Source organism: Macrotis lagotis, chromosome 7, assembly GCF_037893015.1.
Source record: "Macrotis lagotis isolate mMagLag1 chromosome 7, bilby.v1.9.chrom.fasta, whole genome shotgun sequence".
NCBI lineage: Eukaryota > Metazoa > Chordata > Mammalia > Peramelemorphia > Peramelidae > Macrotis > Macrotis lagotis.
In genome coordinates, this window is record NC_133664.1 from 25,027,372 (window position 1) to 25,042,814 (window position 15,443).

Sequence of the window (15,443 nt, forward strand, 5' to 3'; positions counted from 1 at the left end):
AACTGTATGGTTACATTTTACAGATAAGGAAGCAGAATCTCAGCGAAATGAATCTATTTGTCCTTGGGCGGATAGACAGTAACTACTCGAGTCCTAAGCTTCCCTCATGCTAGCCCCAACTTTAAAAACACTACACTACTTATCCTTTGGGAGAGGATATTAGCTAAGTTCAACTCACTGATGTCAGATAATCCTCTCTACATTGGATCTAACCATAGCAGACCTCATTTCTTACTCCTTTAATACTGATGCACATTGTGCAGGGGGGCCCACTGTGATGAACTTAGATATTCATGAACAAAACCCATATGCCACAAGGATGACACAAAAGAAGACAGACACAGATTCAAATTCTGGAAGATGATATTGAGAGGAACTTAATTAGTAAATTTCCCAATATTCACTTTTTTACTGTAAATAATGGTCCATATTTGCTCATTAGTCACAAAAAGATATATTTTGTCATTCATACGTGAAATGCGCTAGTCTGCAGATAGACAAACTCTCCGGTAGCATGTCAAAAATCTAATAAAATCACAAGGGTTACTGAAGACAAGTAGAAATGTATAATCTAGAGGAAGAAGGAAGAGAGAAAAAGATACAGAGGGAAATATACATGGGTAATACAGGAAATATAAAAATAAAAACCAAAAAAAATTATTCTTTTTAAAAAAGAGAAGCAATCCAACTTGTGAGAAGTAAACCTTCAGTTATTTGTACCTAGGGTGCAAGGACAGTGCATAAACAATAAAAGCTATTATAATAACAGTAAGCATTTATAGAGTATTTAAATTTCCAAAGTGCTTATGGATATCTCATTTGAGCCTCCTAATAAGCTTGGGAAAAGGTATTATTATTATTAATAATAATAATGATAATAATAATAATAATTCAAAAATTAGGAAATTAAGCTAAAGTGAACTTAAATGACTTACCTGAGGTCATATAGCTAGTAATTATCTGGTGTGGAATTTGAACTCAGACCTTCCTAGCTCCAACACTTTATCTACTGCACCACTGAGCTCAGGAAAACATTTAAAATAATGCCTAAATGTAAGGCATTCAATCAGATAGCCACTATTGATTGCTCCTTGTTAGGCATACAACAGATATATTTAGCTAAGCAGTGTAAGAGATACAAGAGAACTCTAAGACATGTTTATTAAAGGAATAATAATTAAGATGTTTTCCCTCCCTTCTGTAAGTCTGATTTTTTTCTAACAAATCTAATGTTTTTCCTTAATCAACAATAAACTTCAAATGAGTTGTAAAGTTAAGGTGTTGTCCATATTTGAATGTTGTTTGTACAAGCCTTCATATTTCCTACTAATACCCTCAGCAAGAATACTATCAATTAGTGCAAAGATGATTCTCAATGATTTTTCAGCAATTAAAAATAAACATAGGTCAGTAGTTATTGAGGTTTTTATAGTGGCTATTAATTATTTAAATTAATAAAGTCCAAATGTGGCAGTTCCATTGTCCTTGATAGAGAAAACAACTTTATTATAGTTTTACAAATTTTAGATATACATAATTGGAGAGATACTCCTCATGGTTGGGCTACCTCAGTATAATGAGTATGACAATACCACCCAAATTAATGTGAAGACACAGTGCTAAACTAGTCACACTACTGAAAGGATACTTTATGAAATGTAAATTAAATAGAAACTATAAAGTGATAACTATAAAATAATAAAATTCATGTGTAGAAATAAAAGGTTTAAAATCTTGAGGGAAATGATGGAAAAAATGTAAACACTTGGCATTGCCAGACCTCAAACTATGTAGTAAAACAAAAGGCATTAATAATATTTAGTATTGCTGAAAAAAACTAGAAAAGTAGACCAGTTAAATAGACTAGATAAGTAACAATAACAACAAAAATTGTTGATCTTAAATCAGAAAGATCTAAGTCAAAATGTACTTTAGACATACTGTGTGAACCTGAGCAAATTATTTAGTCTCTGCTGGTCTTAGTACCTCATTTTGAAAATAAAAGGGAGTTGGAGTCAGAAATCTTAAAAGTTCCTTCAAAATCTTTATCTCTTATTCTGTTGTGATACTATCAAAACAGAGGGTCAGTGTTTGATACACCCAAGAGCATCAGTTATTAGGTAAAGACTTCCTTTTATGAAGGAAAAATGTTAGGATGACTGGAAAGCAATTTAAAAAAAAACAAGTATAGATCAATATCACAGTAAACCTAAAATGAATAAAGAACCTAAATATGAAAGATCAGTAGTATGAAAAACATTAGGAGAGAGAAAAATAGCTAGGGGAGTATTTGGGGGATCCTAAAAGACAAAAAGAACATTTTTTCTGCATGAAAGGAAAAACACTTTTATACAAATTAAGTATATAAATAGAAGTAAAATTGTACTTTCTTGCATTTAATAGTATTTTTTACTTTATTTTCTCTTCCTCCCAAATCTGCCCATTTAATAATAAAGGAAAATGAAACCCTCCTAACAAATATATGTGTGTATGTGTGAATATGTGCATGTATATATGTATGTGTATATGTACATGTGTATGTATTTGGTCATGCCCAAAAATGTATGCTTAATTCTGTATTTCAGGTCTGTCACTTCTTTTGCACAAGGTATAAAGGATGCTTCATCAAGATTTGTACTTGGTCACTGCATTTATCAGAGTTCTGTTGTGTTTCATTTTTTATTTTTATTGTCATTATTTACATTGTTCGAGGTCTGCTCAACCCACTGCATCATTGCATACACTTTTCCCCCAGCTTCTTCTGACACTGTCCACTTCATCTTTTAATGGTACAGTAAATAATATTCCAATACATTCATACACCTTAATTTGATCAGCTATTCTTCAAAATGCAGATACTCCCTTAGTACAAAGTTGATTTTACTACAACAAAAAGATGTACTACAAATACTTCCATATATATAGATCCTTTTTCTCTTTCTTTAATCTCTGGCTTAGTTCTATTAAGTCAAAGAATAAGAGTTTTCAACTTAGTCATTTTTATTGTTAGTAGTTCCAAATTATTTTCCAGAATTTCTACCAATAGTCCATTAGCATTTTTGTTTTCCCCTAGCCAAAATTATTTGTCATTTCCTCTTCTGTTATCTTTGCCAGACTTAAAGATATGAAATGTAATCCCAGAACTGTGTAATTTATATTCCTCTGTTAATGATCTAGAGCATTTTTTATTTGGTTATTGATAGTTTAGATTTCTTCTTTTGGAAAATGCCTTCATGGAGGATTGTAACATTTGACTTGGGTCCTATCTTTGATTTATTACCCGATTGTACATGCATAAATGAATATACATCCATCTATCCATCCATTCAAGAAACTTTCCCTGTTCTTTTAGGCATAGACAAATACATTTTAATCATTCCCGTGTTTTAAAACACAATCTTTTGTGCATAATATTATGGATATGTCATATTTTGTCTACTACAATAAGAGTGTTACAAAGGAATAGCATCTGAACCTCACATCAGAAAGTTTAGTTTGGAATTCCACCTCCAATTCTTGCTATATTTGTGATCACTGGCAAGTCATTGTGATTTGTCTTGAAGTCACCGATGACAACTAGCATTTATACAACATTTTAAAATTTACAAAGCACTATATATATGTTTCCTCACTTGATTTTTACAACAGTTCCCCCATGAATGAAGGTGCTAGTATTACCTCCATTTTACAGATGAGAAAAGTGGGTTTTTTGTTTTTTAGGTTTTTTGGCAAGGTAATGGGGTTAAGTGGCTTGCCCAAGGTCACACAGTAGGTAATTATTAAGTGTTTGAGGCCAGATTTGAACTCAGGTGCTCCTGACTCCAGGGCTGGTGCTCTATACACTGCAGTTTTAAGAGAAGTAAAAAAGAGTAGGAACTTAATAAATGCTTGTTGAATTGTTAAAATAAATGAAATGTCTAAATGAAAGCTAATAGAAGAATTATACTAAAGAATACAAACTGTAGAAATAAAGTATCAAAGGAATAGAGTCAAGATAATGGTATAGAGGAAACTACAGTAAAACTCTTCTAATATTCCCCTCTAAACCATGTCAAATTTACTTCTCAAATCAAATTCTGGAGCAACTTAAATGAGAATTCAAGGTGAGCCATTATTTTGATCACAGGAAAGTAGAAGTCCTGGTTTCAGTACCAGGGTAGAGATGAGTGCTAGAACTTTTGACAGCAAGAGAGAAAAGAGCATTCAGGTAAAGGACCAAAGTAGAGTTTAGAGAGGAGCAACTATACCTGCACTCAGACCATACTACCTTGGAAGAACCCAAAATGCCTAAACCCCCAGGTCTAGCTGTGAAAATAGCAGCCTACAAAAAGGCTGAACCTTGGGACAGCACCCTGACAATGAACTGAGCAGAGTCCAATTTTAATATAAAGTTCAAAGTAAAGAAGTGGTTGGAAAAAAATGAGCAAATAAACCTGATCATAATAAATTATTACAGTGCAAGGGAAGATCAAGACATAAAGACACTTATGTGAAAATAGTTACAAGTAAAGCCTCAAAAAACTAAAATTTTTGTAAATATGAAAATGAGAGGATAGAAGAAAAAGAATATGAGACATGTAATAACAAAGAAGGAAAAAAATTATTATTCTTCTAAACAGATCAACAAGAAGCAGCTAAAGTGGTGCAGTAGATAGAACACCAGTTCTGGAGTCAGGAGGACTTGAGTTCAAATCTGACCTCAGACACTAATTGTCTAGCTGTGTGATCTTGGGCAAGTCATTTAACCCCATTGCCTTAAATAAATAAAAAGAAATGAAATAAAACAGATGGGCAAGAAAAGTATACAAACAAACAGAGAATGTGAAGAGTAGCCATATTATTATTAATTTCACTCTTATCTGAATCAGGCAAAGGATGTTAAACATGCAGAGAGATTTGGTACAGAAATAAATACACTAAATTCAAGAGGTAAATAAGAACTAAAAGATATGATAGAAAAGCCTAAATAAAAACAACAAACCAACACTTCAACTTTGGAATGTAGAATACAAAGTTAGGAATTAGGTGGAAAAATGCAGAAAATCCAGTGATCTGGTCTATGTAAATTGGGGAAAGGAGAGTTGAATGAAATCATTTCAAATACTGATTACTAGCACTGATCACATTTTTTACAGTTTTCATTAAGAAAAGGGAAGGAGGGAGTAGGCAAGCAAAGAAAAAAATTCTAAAAAAAATGAGGTGGGGAAAAACACAAAGAACAATAATAACCATGAATATAAATAGCATCAATTCACCCATAAAACAGAGAAAATTAATATAATGTATTAAAAAGCAGAATCCAAAGATATAATATTTTTTAGGAAGCACACTTGCAGTATAAAAGTCCATACAGAGTTAAAATGAGAAATTGTACAAGTTTCTTATGATTCAAGGAAGTTAAAAATAGCAGTGGTGACAATCATGATCTAAAATAAAGTAACAGTAAAAACAAATATGCTTAAAAGATATAACATCATTAATGACATTATATATGTATATATAATTTTCATAATAAAAAGGCACTAGCATATCAAATGGTATGGCATCTAAGCTATTTAAAGTTCGAAGAAAATATAAACTAATGGAAAAAAACAGATGGTAAAACTTTAATAACATCCTCTAACGCTATCAACACCTGTTATGGGTCTTTTATCATCTCAAACTTAGACTACTTAACTTTCTGGTTGATAATTGATATTCCTAAAACACAGATATGATCATATAATTCCCCGCCATCACCACCATTCAATACAGTCCAACAGTTCCCTGTTATCTCCAGAGTCAAATATAATATACGCCTGCTTTCAAAGCTTTTTATTATGTGGCCCTTCCAGTCTTCTTCTGCCTTACTTCTTCCAGGTACTTTATAATTTTTTTGTTTTGTTTTTTGCAAGGCAATGGGTCAAAGTGACTTGCCCAAGGTCACACAGTTAAGTAATTATTAAGTGTCTGAGGCCAGGTTTAAACTTAGATTCTCCTGACTCCAAGGCCAGTACTCTATCCACTGTGCCACCTAGCTGCCCCCTTCCAGGTACTTTGTAATTCTGTGACACTGACCACCCTGCTGATGCTTGTACCAAACACCATCTCCAGAATTCAAGCTGTTCACCATGCCTGGAATGCTCTCCCTCCTTATCTCTTGGCTTTTGGTTGCCTGGCTTACTTTGGTATCAGCTAACTTCCCAGTTTCTGAAAGAAGCCTTTCCCAGTCTTTCTTAACCTTTAGGACTCTTCCTCTGAGACTATGATATTTTCTATATCTTGCTTATATATAGTATGCACTCATCAGAATGAGAGCTCCTTGGAAGCAGGAACTATTTGGTTTTTGTCTTTATTTTCCTAGCTCTTACCAAAAGGGCTAGAATATAAAACATGTTTAATATTGGTAATTACCTGACTAAGAGGTATAATAGCTGAAAGCCTCAAAGGACTGGTTTTAGACCTCAACAAATTTAGCAAAAAAGATAAAATAAAAGTTAAGGATCCAAATCGAATTTTTAAAAAATGGATATAATAGATCACTGGTAATAAACAAATAAGAGCTCAAAGGACTGTGCATACATATGGTTTTTAATTTTTCAGCTATATATCTATATATATATATATATAATATATATATATGCCAATTTTAATGGTCACATGCCAAGGCACAAAAATTTTAGCAAAAATTCAGAAAAGCAAAAATATTAAACTAATTTTTACTAACTACAAGATATATATAATCATTAAGGGAATTTAAATAAAAGGAATCAATTTCAATAGAGATTAAATACCAAAGAATTAGCTCAGACAAAAGAATAAATGGACGAAGGCTTTAAAATAAAGCCTAAGTATAGGAAAAAAAGAACATTTTAAATGATAGTTCTATTAAAGAAAATGACAGTAATGAAATAGCATAGGATCAGGATAAAATTTACATTTCTAAACATCTTTATCAATTAAAAAGAGAAAAAATAGAATAAAAACCTTGAACATATAACTAAAAACAGGTCAACTAGGTATAGAAACTGATATTGTAAAGAGCAAGAAACTAATAAAACTGAGGAGGGAGAGGAATAGAATTAATTAAAAAACTAGGAATTAATTCTTTGGACAAAACAAAAGAGACAAACTTATCAAAATTTGATTTTTTGAAAGAGAAGAAAACCAAATAGTCAAAATCCAAAAGGGAAAAGAATTCAGAATAGATGAAGAGTAAAAAATAGAAATTATCAAAAAATGTTTTGTTCAATTTTGTGCAAAAACACTCCCCAAAGAGGCAACTAAGTGGCACAGTGGATAGAGCACCAGCTCCTGGAGTCAGGAGTTCAAATATGGCCTCAGACACATAATAATTAACCTTAGCTGTGTGACCTTGGGCAAGTCACTTAACCCCATTTGCCTTGCAAAAACCTTAAAAAAAATACAACCCCAAAAAATCTGATTTCAGTGAAGCAGATGAATACAAAATATACCATGCTGTGATTATCTGAATGGCACAGAGGAAATTTAAATTATCCAAACTCAGTAAATTAAGCCAAATGGGGAAAAACACTACAGAATCAGATTTACAAGGGAATTCTATCAAGTTTTCAAAGACCACTTACTACTATTATCATAAAAATAGAAAGGTATCCTAGTAAATTCCTGTGGGACAAATATGATCCTTATTTTTTAAACTTTATAATTAAATAAATAAAGCAGATAAAAATAAGCTAATAGCTTAACAAATATTAATATAAAAATATTCAGTAATATTACCAAAGATTCTATAATGTCAAAAATATTATACATATGGCCAGATTGAAATACTACTAAGAAAGAAGGATGTGTTCAATAGTATAACACAAGATAATAAGTAAATTATTAAAATCCCTTCACTATAGCAAGAGAAGCAAAAATGATTTCTGACAAATTGTATTTATTCTTTAAAAGATTATAAACATAAGAATAAATGGACATTTCCTTAATACAGTGCACATTATCTATTGAAACTCAAGAGTCAGAATAATTTGTACTGGAGAAATACTAGAGGTCTTTCCAATAAAATCAACTAAAAAAAAGGTGTACACTTGGCTCACTACTGTTTTATATGGATCTAGAAATGCTAATTATAACAAGAAAATAAAAATAATTGAAAGGAATAAGTATAGATGAATAAAAAAACAAAATTATATATTTTTATAAATGATGTGATAGTTTAATTAGAGAAAGTTAGAAATGCAACTCAAATTAACTGAAATAATAATTACAGTAAAGTGCAGAATGTGAAACAATCCAGAGAACTAGTATCTTCTACTTCAGTAAAAGGGAAGAATATAAAATAATTTCATGCAAGAAAAACACAATCATCAGTCTTTGAAAACCCAGGAGAACTATATTGAAAAAAACTGCATTCCAAATTATTACAGTAAGCAAACAATCTGGGTGACCCCTTTACAAAATCATTATATGAATACAACTATGAGCCATTTTTCTTTAGTTTTTTTTTTTTGCAAGGCAAGGGGGTTAAGTGACTTGCCCAAGGCCACACAGCTAGATAATTATTACATGGTATCAAATTTGAACTCAGGTCCTCCTGACTCCAGGGCTGATGCTTATTTACTGCATGGAGCTGCCCCTAAAAGCCATTCTTTATAGAAATTGAGAGACGTTTTAATTGGAAGGCTATTAATTGCTCATAGTTGAGCAATGCTAATATAGCAAAAACAAAAATATTATCAAAATTAATTTATGGATGTAGTAGTAATCAAACTACAGAAGAATCTCTTTATAGAACTACATAAAATACTAAAAAGCAATCATATAGGTAAACAAAATGTTAAAAATCCTCAAGAGAAATAATGGAGGGGAGGCAGAGTAGAAAGTAAAGAGAACATGTAGTATCAGATCTCAAACATGGCTACAAAGCAATAAATAGTAAAATAATTTTACTATAGAAAATTGAAAAGCTAATTAATATAACATAGGTACACAAAATCTAGAAGCAACCTAATAGAGGTTGATATATACATCTAATATGCCATTTACTGAACTAAGAATTCAATTCAACAAAATGCTAGGAAAATTGGTTAGTAGTATGTAAAAATTAGACATATTCACAATATTACATCATATATTATAATACTTCCAAACGAAAACATAATCTAAATATAAAATATCATATCAAAAACAATTTAGAAAAAAGAGAATAATAATTATTATTATTATTATGTAGAACAGTCAAAAAACATAAAAACAAAAATCATTCCCCAATGAAATGGTTAAAGAACTGGGAGTTCTCAAAAGAAGAAATGCAAATTGTCAAGCAACCAAAAAAAAAAAGCTCTAAATCAATAATGTACTTGCTTCAAAGGGCCAATTATACAGGACTTTCTTCTCATTAGTAGAGATTAAATTCTGTGCCTTTTTCAGGGGTAGGCAAAGATAGTGAGAGTGGAATAGAAGTAAGATCCTGGGCTCTTCTGGTTTCCAGCGTGAAGAGAGGAACTATGATTTCCACCTCTCTTTAGGGTTCGAAAGGAAGAAAGATTCTGGGAAGAAGTTGACATGTTCTTTGAACATGTCCCTATTCCCAGCTTGCTATAATAGAGACTTTAGAGAATTTCCCCTTGGGTAAAATCTGGGACTCTCTTTTTTGGTAGAGTTGAGTTATATTGCTCCCAAGGGAGAACTCTTTCACTGTATATTATCTGCCTTATATTTCATATGTATACTTTCCCTGACTTCGATTTTACTATTGACTTAGACAAGTGAGATTATTTGCTATTTGCTATGTGTAATCATTGTGTAACTGGCATCTGGTGGGAAGTAGGTAGGGGTAAGCCTTGGATATAAAGTGTGGGGCCCATTTTTGTCCATTAAGAAATCATGATATGGGAAATATGTTAAGCATGATTTTTACATGTATAACCTATATCAGTTTACTGGCTGTTATGGGAGGGAGGGGGGGAAAGGAAGAAGATGAAAAATGTGAAACTCAAAATCTTACAAAAAGTTGAATGTTGAATGTTGAAAACTAATTGGAAAAAAAATAAAATAACATTTAAAAAAGAAATAATTAATGATCTGGAGTTATAACTTAAACTTGTAAACTACTTCCCCTCCACTAACAACATTTAAGGAAACAAACAGATATAATTCTAGTCCAGCATTCCCCTCTCTGAATACCTGGGCCCCATGAACACACAGTTCTTACACTAGTAACATAGAGAGGTGAATTAAAATAGTTCAGAAGTTCTGCTTCTTTAAAGAATATAGTAGGGGCAGCTAGGTGGTGCAGTGAATAGAGCACCGGCCCTGGAGTCAGGAGGACCTGAGTTCAAATTTGCCTCAGATACTTAATAATTACCTAGATGTATGACCTTGGGCAAGTCACTTAACCCATTGCCTTGGGAAAAAAAGCCAAAAAGAATATGGTAGCCTCCCTAGTCACTAATCAAAAAAGCCCAGGAAGTTTGAAAATCATCTGAGCTACCGTATCAGAAAAAAATCAATAGTAATGGCCTAAAGTATCTTCCATCCAGTGAGAAGTATAGATATCAACCAGTGGCCATGTGCTCCCTGTGTTCCTCCCCTACCATGAATTAAAACTAGTCCTAAATCTTGACTCCCACCCTAGGTCTAGCTCCCCTTGCCTGTCCCCAATACCTAGTCTGGGCTGATCCAGATAAGAAGCCACATTGGGTGCCTACTGCTATTGAGAATGCAGCAGCCCGCCCTGTGTATGTTTATCCTCCTTATCTGCCCTGTCCCATGTGAACATCCCATTTGGGTCAAGCTTGACTAACCTCTCCTATCATGAGATACTTTGGTACAGCTTGTTCTCTTTTAGAGGTATGAACTGAAGTCCAAGGCTGTGAGGCAATCCAGTAAGCTTGCTTAGGTCCCAATTTTTGTTGTTGTTTTGCTTTTTACTTAGGGAACCAAGAGTGACAGCTAAATTGGGAATGACATATCCCCAGTCCCTCCTTCTACCTGACAACCAGGACTATGACCAGGGGCAAAGCCCCAAACCACATGCCCCTCAGTCTTTTCCTCATGATAACTTAAGTGGAAGAGATTGCTGCTTTCCCAATAAGCTCCTTTTGTATTTCAAATATCTGAGGTTTTATTACGACAACCCCATACTCAGCAAACTTGAAAAGATTTAAAAGAAAAAAAAGAAAAATGGCCATTTATCTGACCCTTTTCAAAAACACTTGGAACTGTAACCAAAAGGCAGTTTGTTTATCCAGGCTAAAACTAAGAGGTCCTATACAAGGGGAGGAATGGCCTACCTAGACAGACAGCCAAAATTTGGAGTTTTTTCTCATCTTTCAAGGCAAGGAAATATCACATGGTTTGGCGATGGAGCCTGAACTTGGAAGAAATACATCAAGAGATTAGGGAGGTGGCTGCTCTAAGCAGCAGGGGAGCAGTAGTGTGGAAGCAACAAGAACAGTTATGTGTTGTAGCAACAGCTCATCAGGCTCCATTCCACAGACTCTCAGGGAGAAGAGAAAGTTAAAGGGACAAGTATCAAGAAATAAGACTTTTTGATTATGGCTTCCCCATGGTTGGCTAGGATGCCAGCACTTTGCCAGCAATATGGAGAACTGATGGTCCTTCTTTCCCTTTCCCCTCTCTCTGCTTCAGCTGGACATGGCTACAATCAATTTCTAAGCATCTTCCTTTATTCTGCTATAAATTGCAAATGACCGACCTCATCTTACCTCTCATAAACACCTGTGGTGAACACAGACAAGTACATTTCCCTGTTCCCTTTGTCCTGGTCTCAGTATTTAATGGCCCCCCAAAACTCCCTACTTTTAGCCAAGGCACAACGGCACTGAGCCGGAAGTGTTTTCTTTCTAATTCAGGGCTGGGAACCTCCTTGGTCTACTTTTAGGAACCTCACCACTTTCACCACCTTCTCTACTCTCCTCCTCTACCAAGAAGAATTTATTAAAAGTCATTTATCCAGTGTCTTTTGCTAAATAACTAGAAATTTTTAAAAGGGAGTTGAGGACCACTCATTCCTAAATCATCAATATAGGGACAAAAAGACAGACAGATGTAGTTATGTGTCTGCCTAATAAATAAATAAATATATATACACATATGCATATGTATGTAAAGATATGGATATCAATGAGTACTGAGAAAAAAAGACCATATGTATGTGTATGTGTATGTGTATATGTATATGTAGCAGAACTTTCAGATATAGCTAAGATCTGGAAACAATGAAGGTATGCACATCGGGGAATGACTGAACAAAATATGTCATATAAATGCAATATATTATTGCATTTTTAACAAATGATGAAAAGAAGAAATACAGGATAATTTCAGAAGACTTACATGAATTGAAGAGTAAAGTGAACCAAACTATGATATCACCTTATGCAGTGACTATAGGTACAGAAGGAGACAGACATCTTAAGACACAATGTATGAATCTGTGTTGCTGAAATACGCACGCACACACACACACAAAATTGTTTCAGGACTTTTTTCTTGGAAGGGAAGAGATTGTGGAGGAAGAGTGAGGGTAGTGATAGTGATAAAAAAAGGAAACATAGAAATGAAACATTCTTAAAATACAAGAAGAAAGCAGAAGGAAATCAGAAGGGAACACAGATAAGCAAAGCCTTGTTTGTAAAATTGTGTTAAAGTATATACTTTAAAAAACAAGCTGTACATAACAGAGATTTGTGATTTCCTATTCCTCCTTCTTCATTATGTTCTTTGCACAGAGAAATGATGGTATTGTTTTTTAGCTGATAATAAAAAAATTAAAAACAAATTAAATAGTCATTAGACTTCTAAAACCCTTCTAAAACCCAGAACTATCCTAAACCACATATGACAAATCAATAATGAAGCAGTAGTGGCTTGGTGGAGAACTACAAGACTTGGAATTAGGAAGAACTGGGTTCAAATTTCGAATCTGAAAGCTGTCAAACCAGGGTAGTCATCTAACCTCTATGCCCCTCAAGCCACAGACTGGAACTTCTCTACTAAGTTAAAGACAAGTAATACCAGTTTCAGAGGTTTCCCACAAACTTTTATTGCAAGAAAAGCATTAAAATAACAAAAGTAAGTTAGTTCCCAAGCTCTGATAGTATATATTTAAATGAAGTATCCACATTAATTGATAGTGTAGTGGATATAGTAAGGAGCTAAGAGTAATAAAGACATGGAATTTAACTTTACTTCAAACCATGCACTCTGAGATTATGGGCAAGTCACTTGGTCAGTCTGAATATTTCTGTAAAATCTGTCTCACAGGGTTTTTGAGATATCCAAGTGAGCTAATATCTGGAAAGCACTTAGTAAATTTTAAGGTATTCCATGAATGTCTATTTTTTCCCATTTGGAATTGTAATATTTGTTATATTAAGCAACTTTATGTTAAAGATTTAATTACATGCAGACATAAAAAACAAAGAGATAAATGTTAAGTTTTTATTTATTTTTGTCTTAAGCACTCATATGGACATCATTTGATAGCCATGGTCCAGTAATGAATTTTAAATGAATAAAAGCATCATTTTCATATTGCTTTTGCCTCATGGGCTTTATATCTTAAATACTATTGTCATTTGAAAATGGAAAGGCATAAAAATAGTTCTTTTTAAATCATTTACATGTTAGACTAAAATTCAGACACCAAAGCATCTGTTTCTTTAAACCTGTCAGTTATACTCCCCAAACATTCTCCAGCTCTTAAGGGTACACCATCAATTATAAGACAATCCTCTTCACATTGGTTTTTCACATAGGATTTCTTCTGAAGTTTCTAAGTTGCACAGAGATACCTGAAGAGAATAACAGCACACATAATTTACAAGTCCCACAAAATAAGTTTCCTTAGACTTAAACTATGTACTGGATACTATCTGAAAAAAAAAAATACAATGAAATTTTGTGGACTTTTGGAGAAAACCCTTGGTGTGACTTGGGAAGATACAGCTTTGACTGAGGGAACTATATCAACTTTCAGTCTTAGTATTGGTGTAGGTAAATGGGCATAAAAACAAAGCACGCGGGTGGTAAGAAATAACTGCAATGACCCACATCTATATATTCACAGTTTTGTGAAGCACAATGAAGAGCTCTATTGATATGAACTTTTACTATTGCTTGGTGTTTTGAGGATGAAGAAGTGTGCAAGTCTCAAACCCAAATTGTGCAAGCAGGGAAGAAGCCCTTGATCAGCAGTAGCTACTCTTGGGGTCACATCACAGACCCACCCTCCCATTCAGACACACACACACACACACACACACACAAACACACACACACACCCAAAGGGACATGTTAAACTTCTCAGACATTAACAGCAAAGACCCATAAATGCAAGAGCTACCTCTGATATTTTAATAAGATATATCAGAAATGTGAGGTTTTTTTATCATGGGAATTTTTCATCTTGTTTATCTTTGAAAATAATGTCATGAATGACCTTGAAGATTTCCCTGTTTGATTAGTGTGAATTATTTTAAAGTAGTAAACAAAAAGTCTCTTGTCACCATACATCCTCTTTTAGTGGCTGGGGTTAAAGACTAATAGTCTTGATGTGGCCTGGAGAAGCATTAAGGGGAAAATATTTGTGAGATAACATCAAATGCTGAGTTACTGTCCTAGGTCCTTTTTTTATTTTCTCTATCACTCTCTCCTCTCACCCCTCTCCTTTCTACCCCTCTCCTTTCTTTCTGTCTGTCACTATATAACTCTCTTCCTCTACACTCCTGTCCTCCTTCTCTCTCTTCATTAGCTTCAATTCTCCCTTCTCCAGTTCATTATTAACACAGCTGCCAAAGTGATTTTCTCAAAGAATAAGTCTCATTGTGTTACTCTGCTACTCAATAAACCCAAGTGTCTCCCTATTATCTTTAGCATCAGATGCAAACACCTCTTTCCTGGCATCTAAAACCCTTCACAAACAGGTCCCTATATATATTTCCAAATTCATTCCATAACCATTCCCTTCACACACCCTTCAGGCTGTCCTTATTGCCCCCCCACTTAGAGCGCCCCAACTCCCACTTCTGGTTTTTGCACTGACTGTGTCTCGTGTTTGGGATGCACTCTCCACTCTCATACCTCTGAAAAGATGCTCCAAGCTTAGTCTACCCTCACATTACCTTAGACTTGCTTTGTATATCCTTATATATGTACCAGTTGTTTTCCCCAAAAGAATGTAATCTTATCAAGGGAAAGGAATGAAATACTTTTGTCTTTATAACCCCAGAACCTAATACAATACTAGAACATAGTAAGTATTTAATTCTGTGATTGGTTATCTTTCAGACACCTTTAGAGGTTAACTCAGGAAACAAAATGTTTTTAAACTATTTGTAATTTAGATTGGCACTTTTGTGTTTTAGAAATTCATGGGACGGCTAGGTGGCGATAAAGCACTGGCCCTGGAGTCAGGAGTACCTGGGTTCAAATCCAGTCTCAGACACTTAATA

At 33.8% G+C, this 15,443-nt stretch overlaps 1 protein-coding gene across 4 annotated transcripts in view; it reads right to left on the reverse strand.

Annotated features, from left to right (window-relative positions):
• Positions 1 to 15,443, reverse strand: part of ZCWPW2 (zinc finger CW-type and PWWP domain containing 2) — a 475,923-nt gene that overhangs the window by 311,960 nt on the left and 148,520 nt on the right. The window contains exon 9 of one of the 4 annotated variants that reach the window (XM_074195634.1): positions 13,629 to 13,784. The exons of 2 other annotated variants lie outside the window; for them this stretch is intronic. In XM_074195634.1, the coding sequence (XP_074051735.1) occupies positions 13,728 to 13,784 (57 nt within the window). In that variant the 3' untranslated portion in view covers positions 13,629 to 13,727. Of the gene's footprint in view, positions 1 to 13,628; positions 13,785 to 15,443 lie in introns of those variants that run through there. One more of the 4 variants, XM_074195635.1, reaches the window with a different exon arrangement.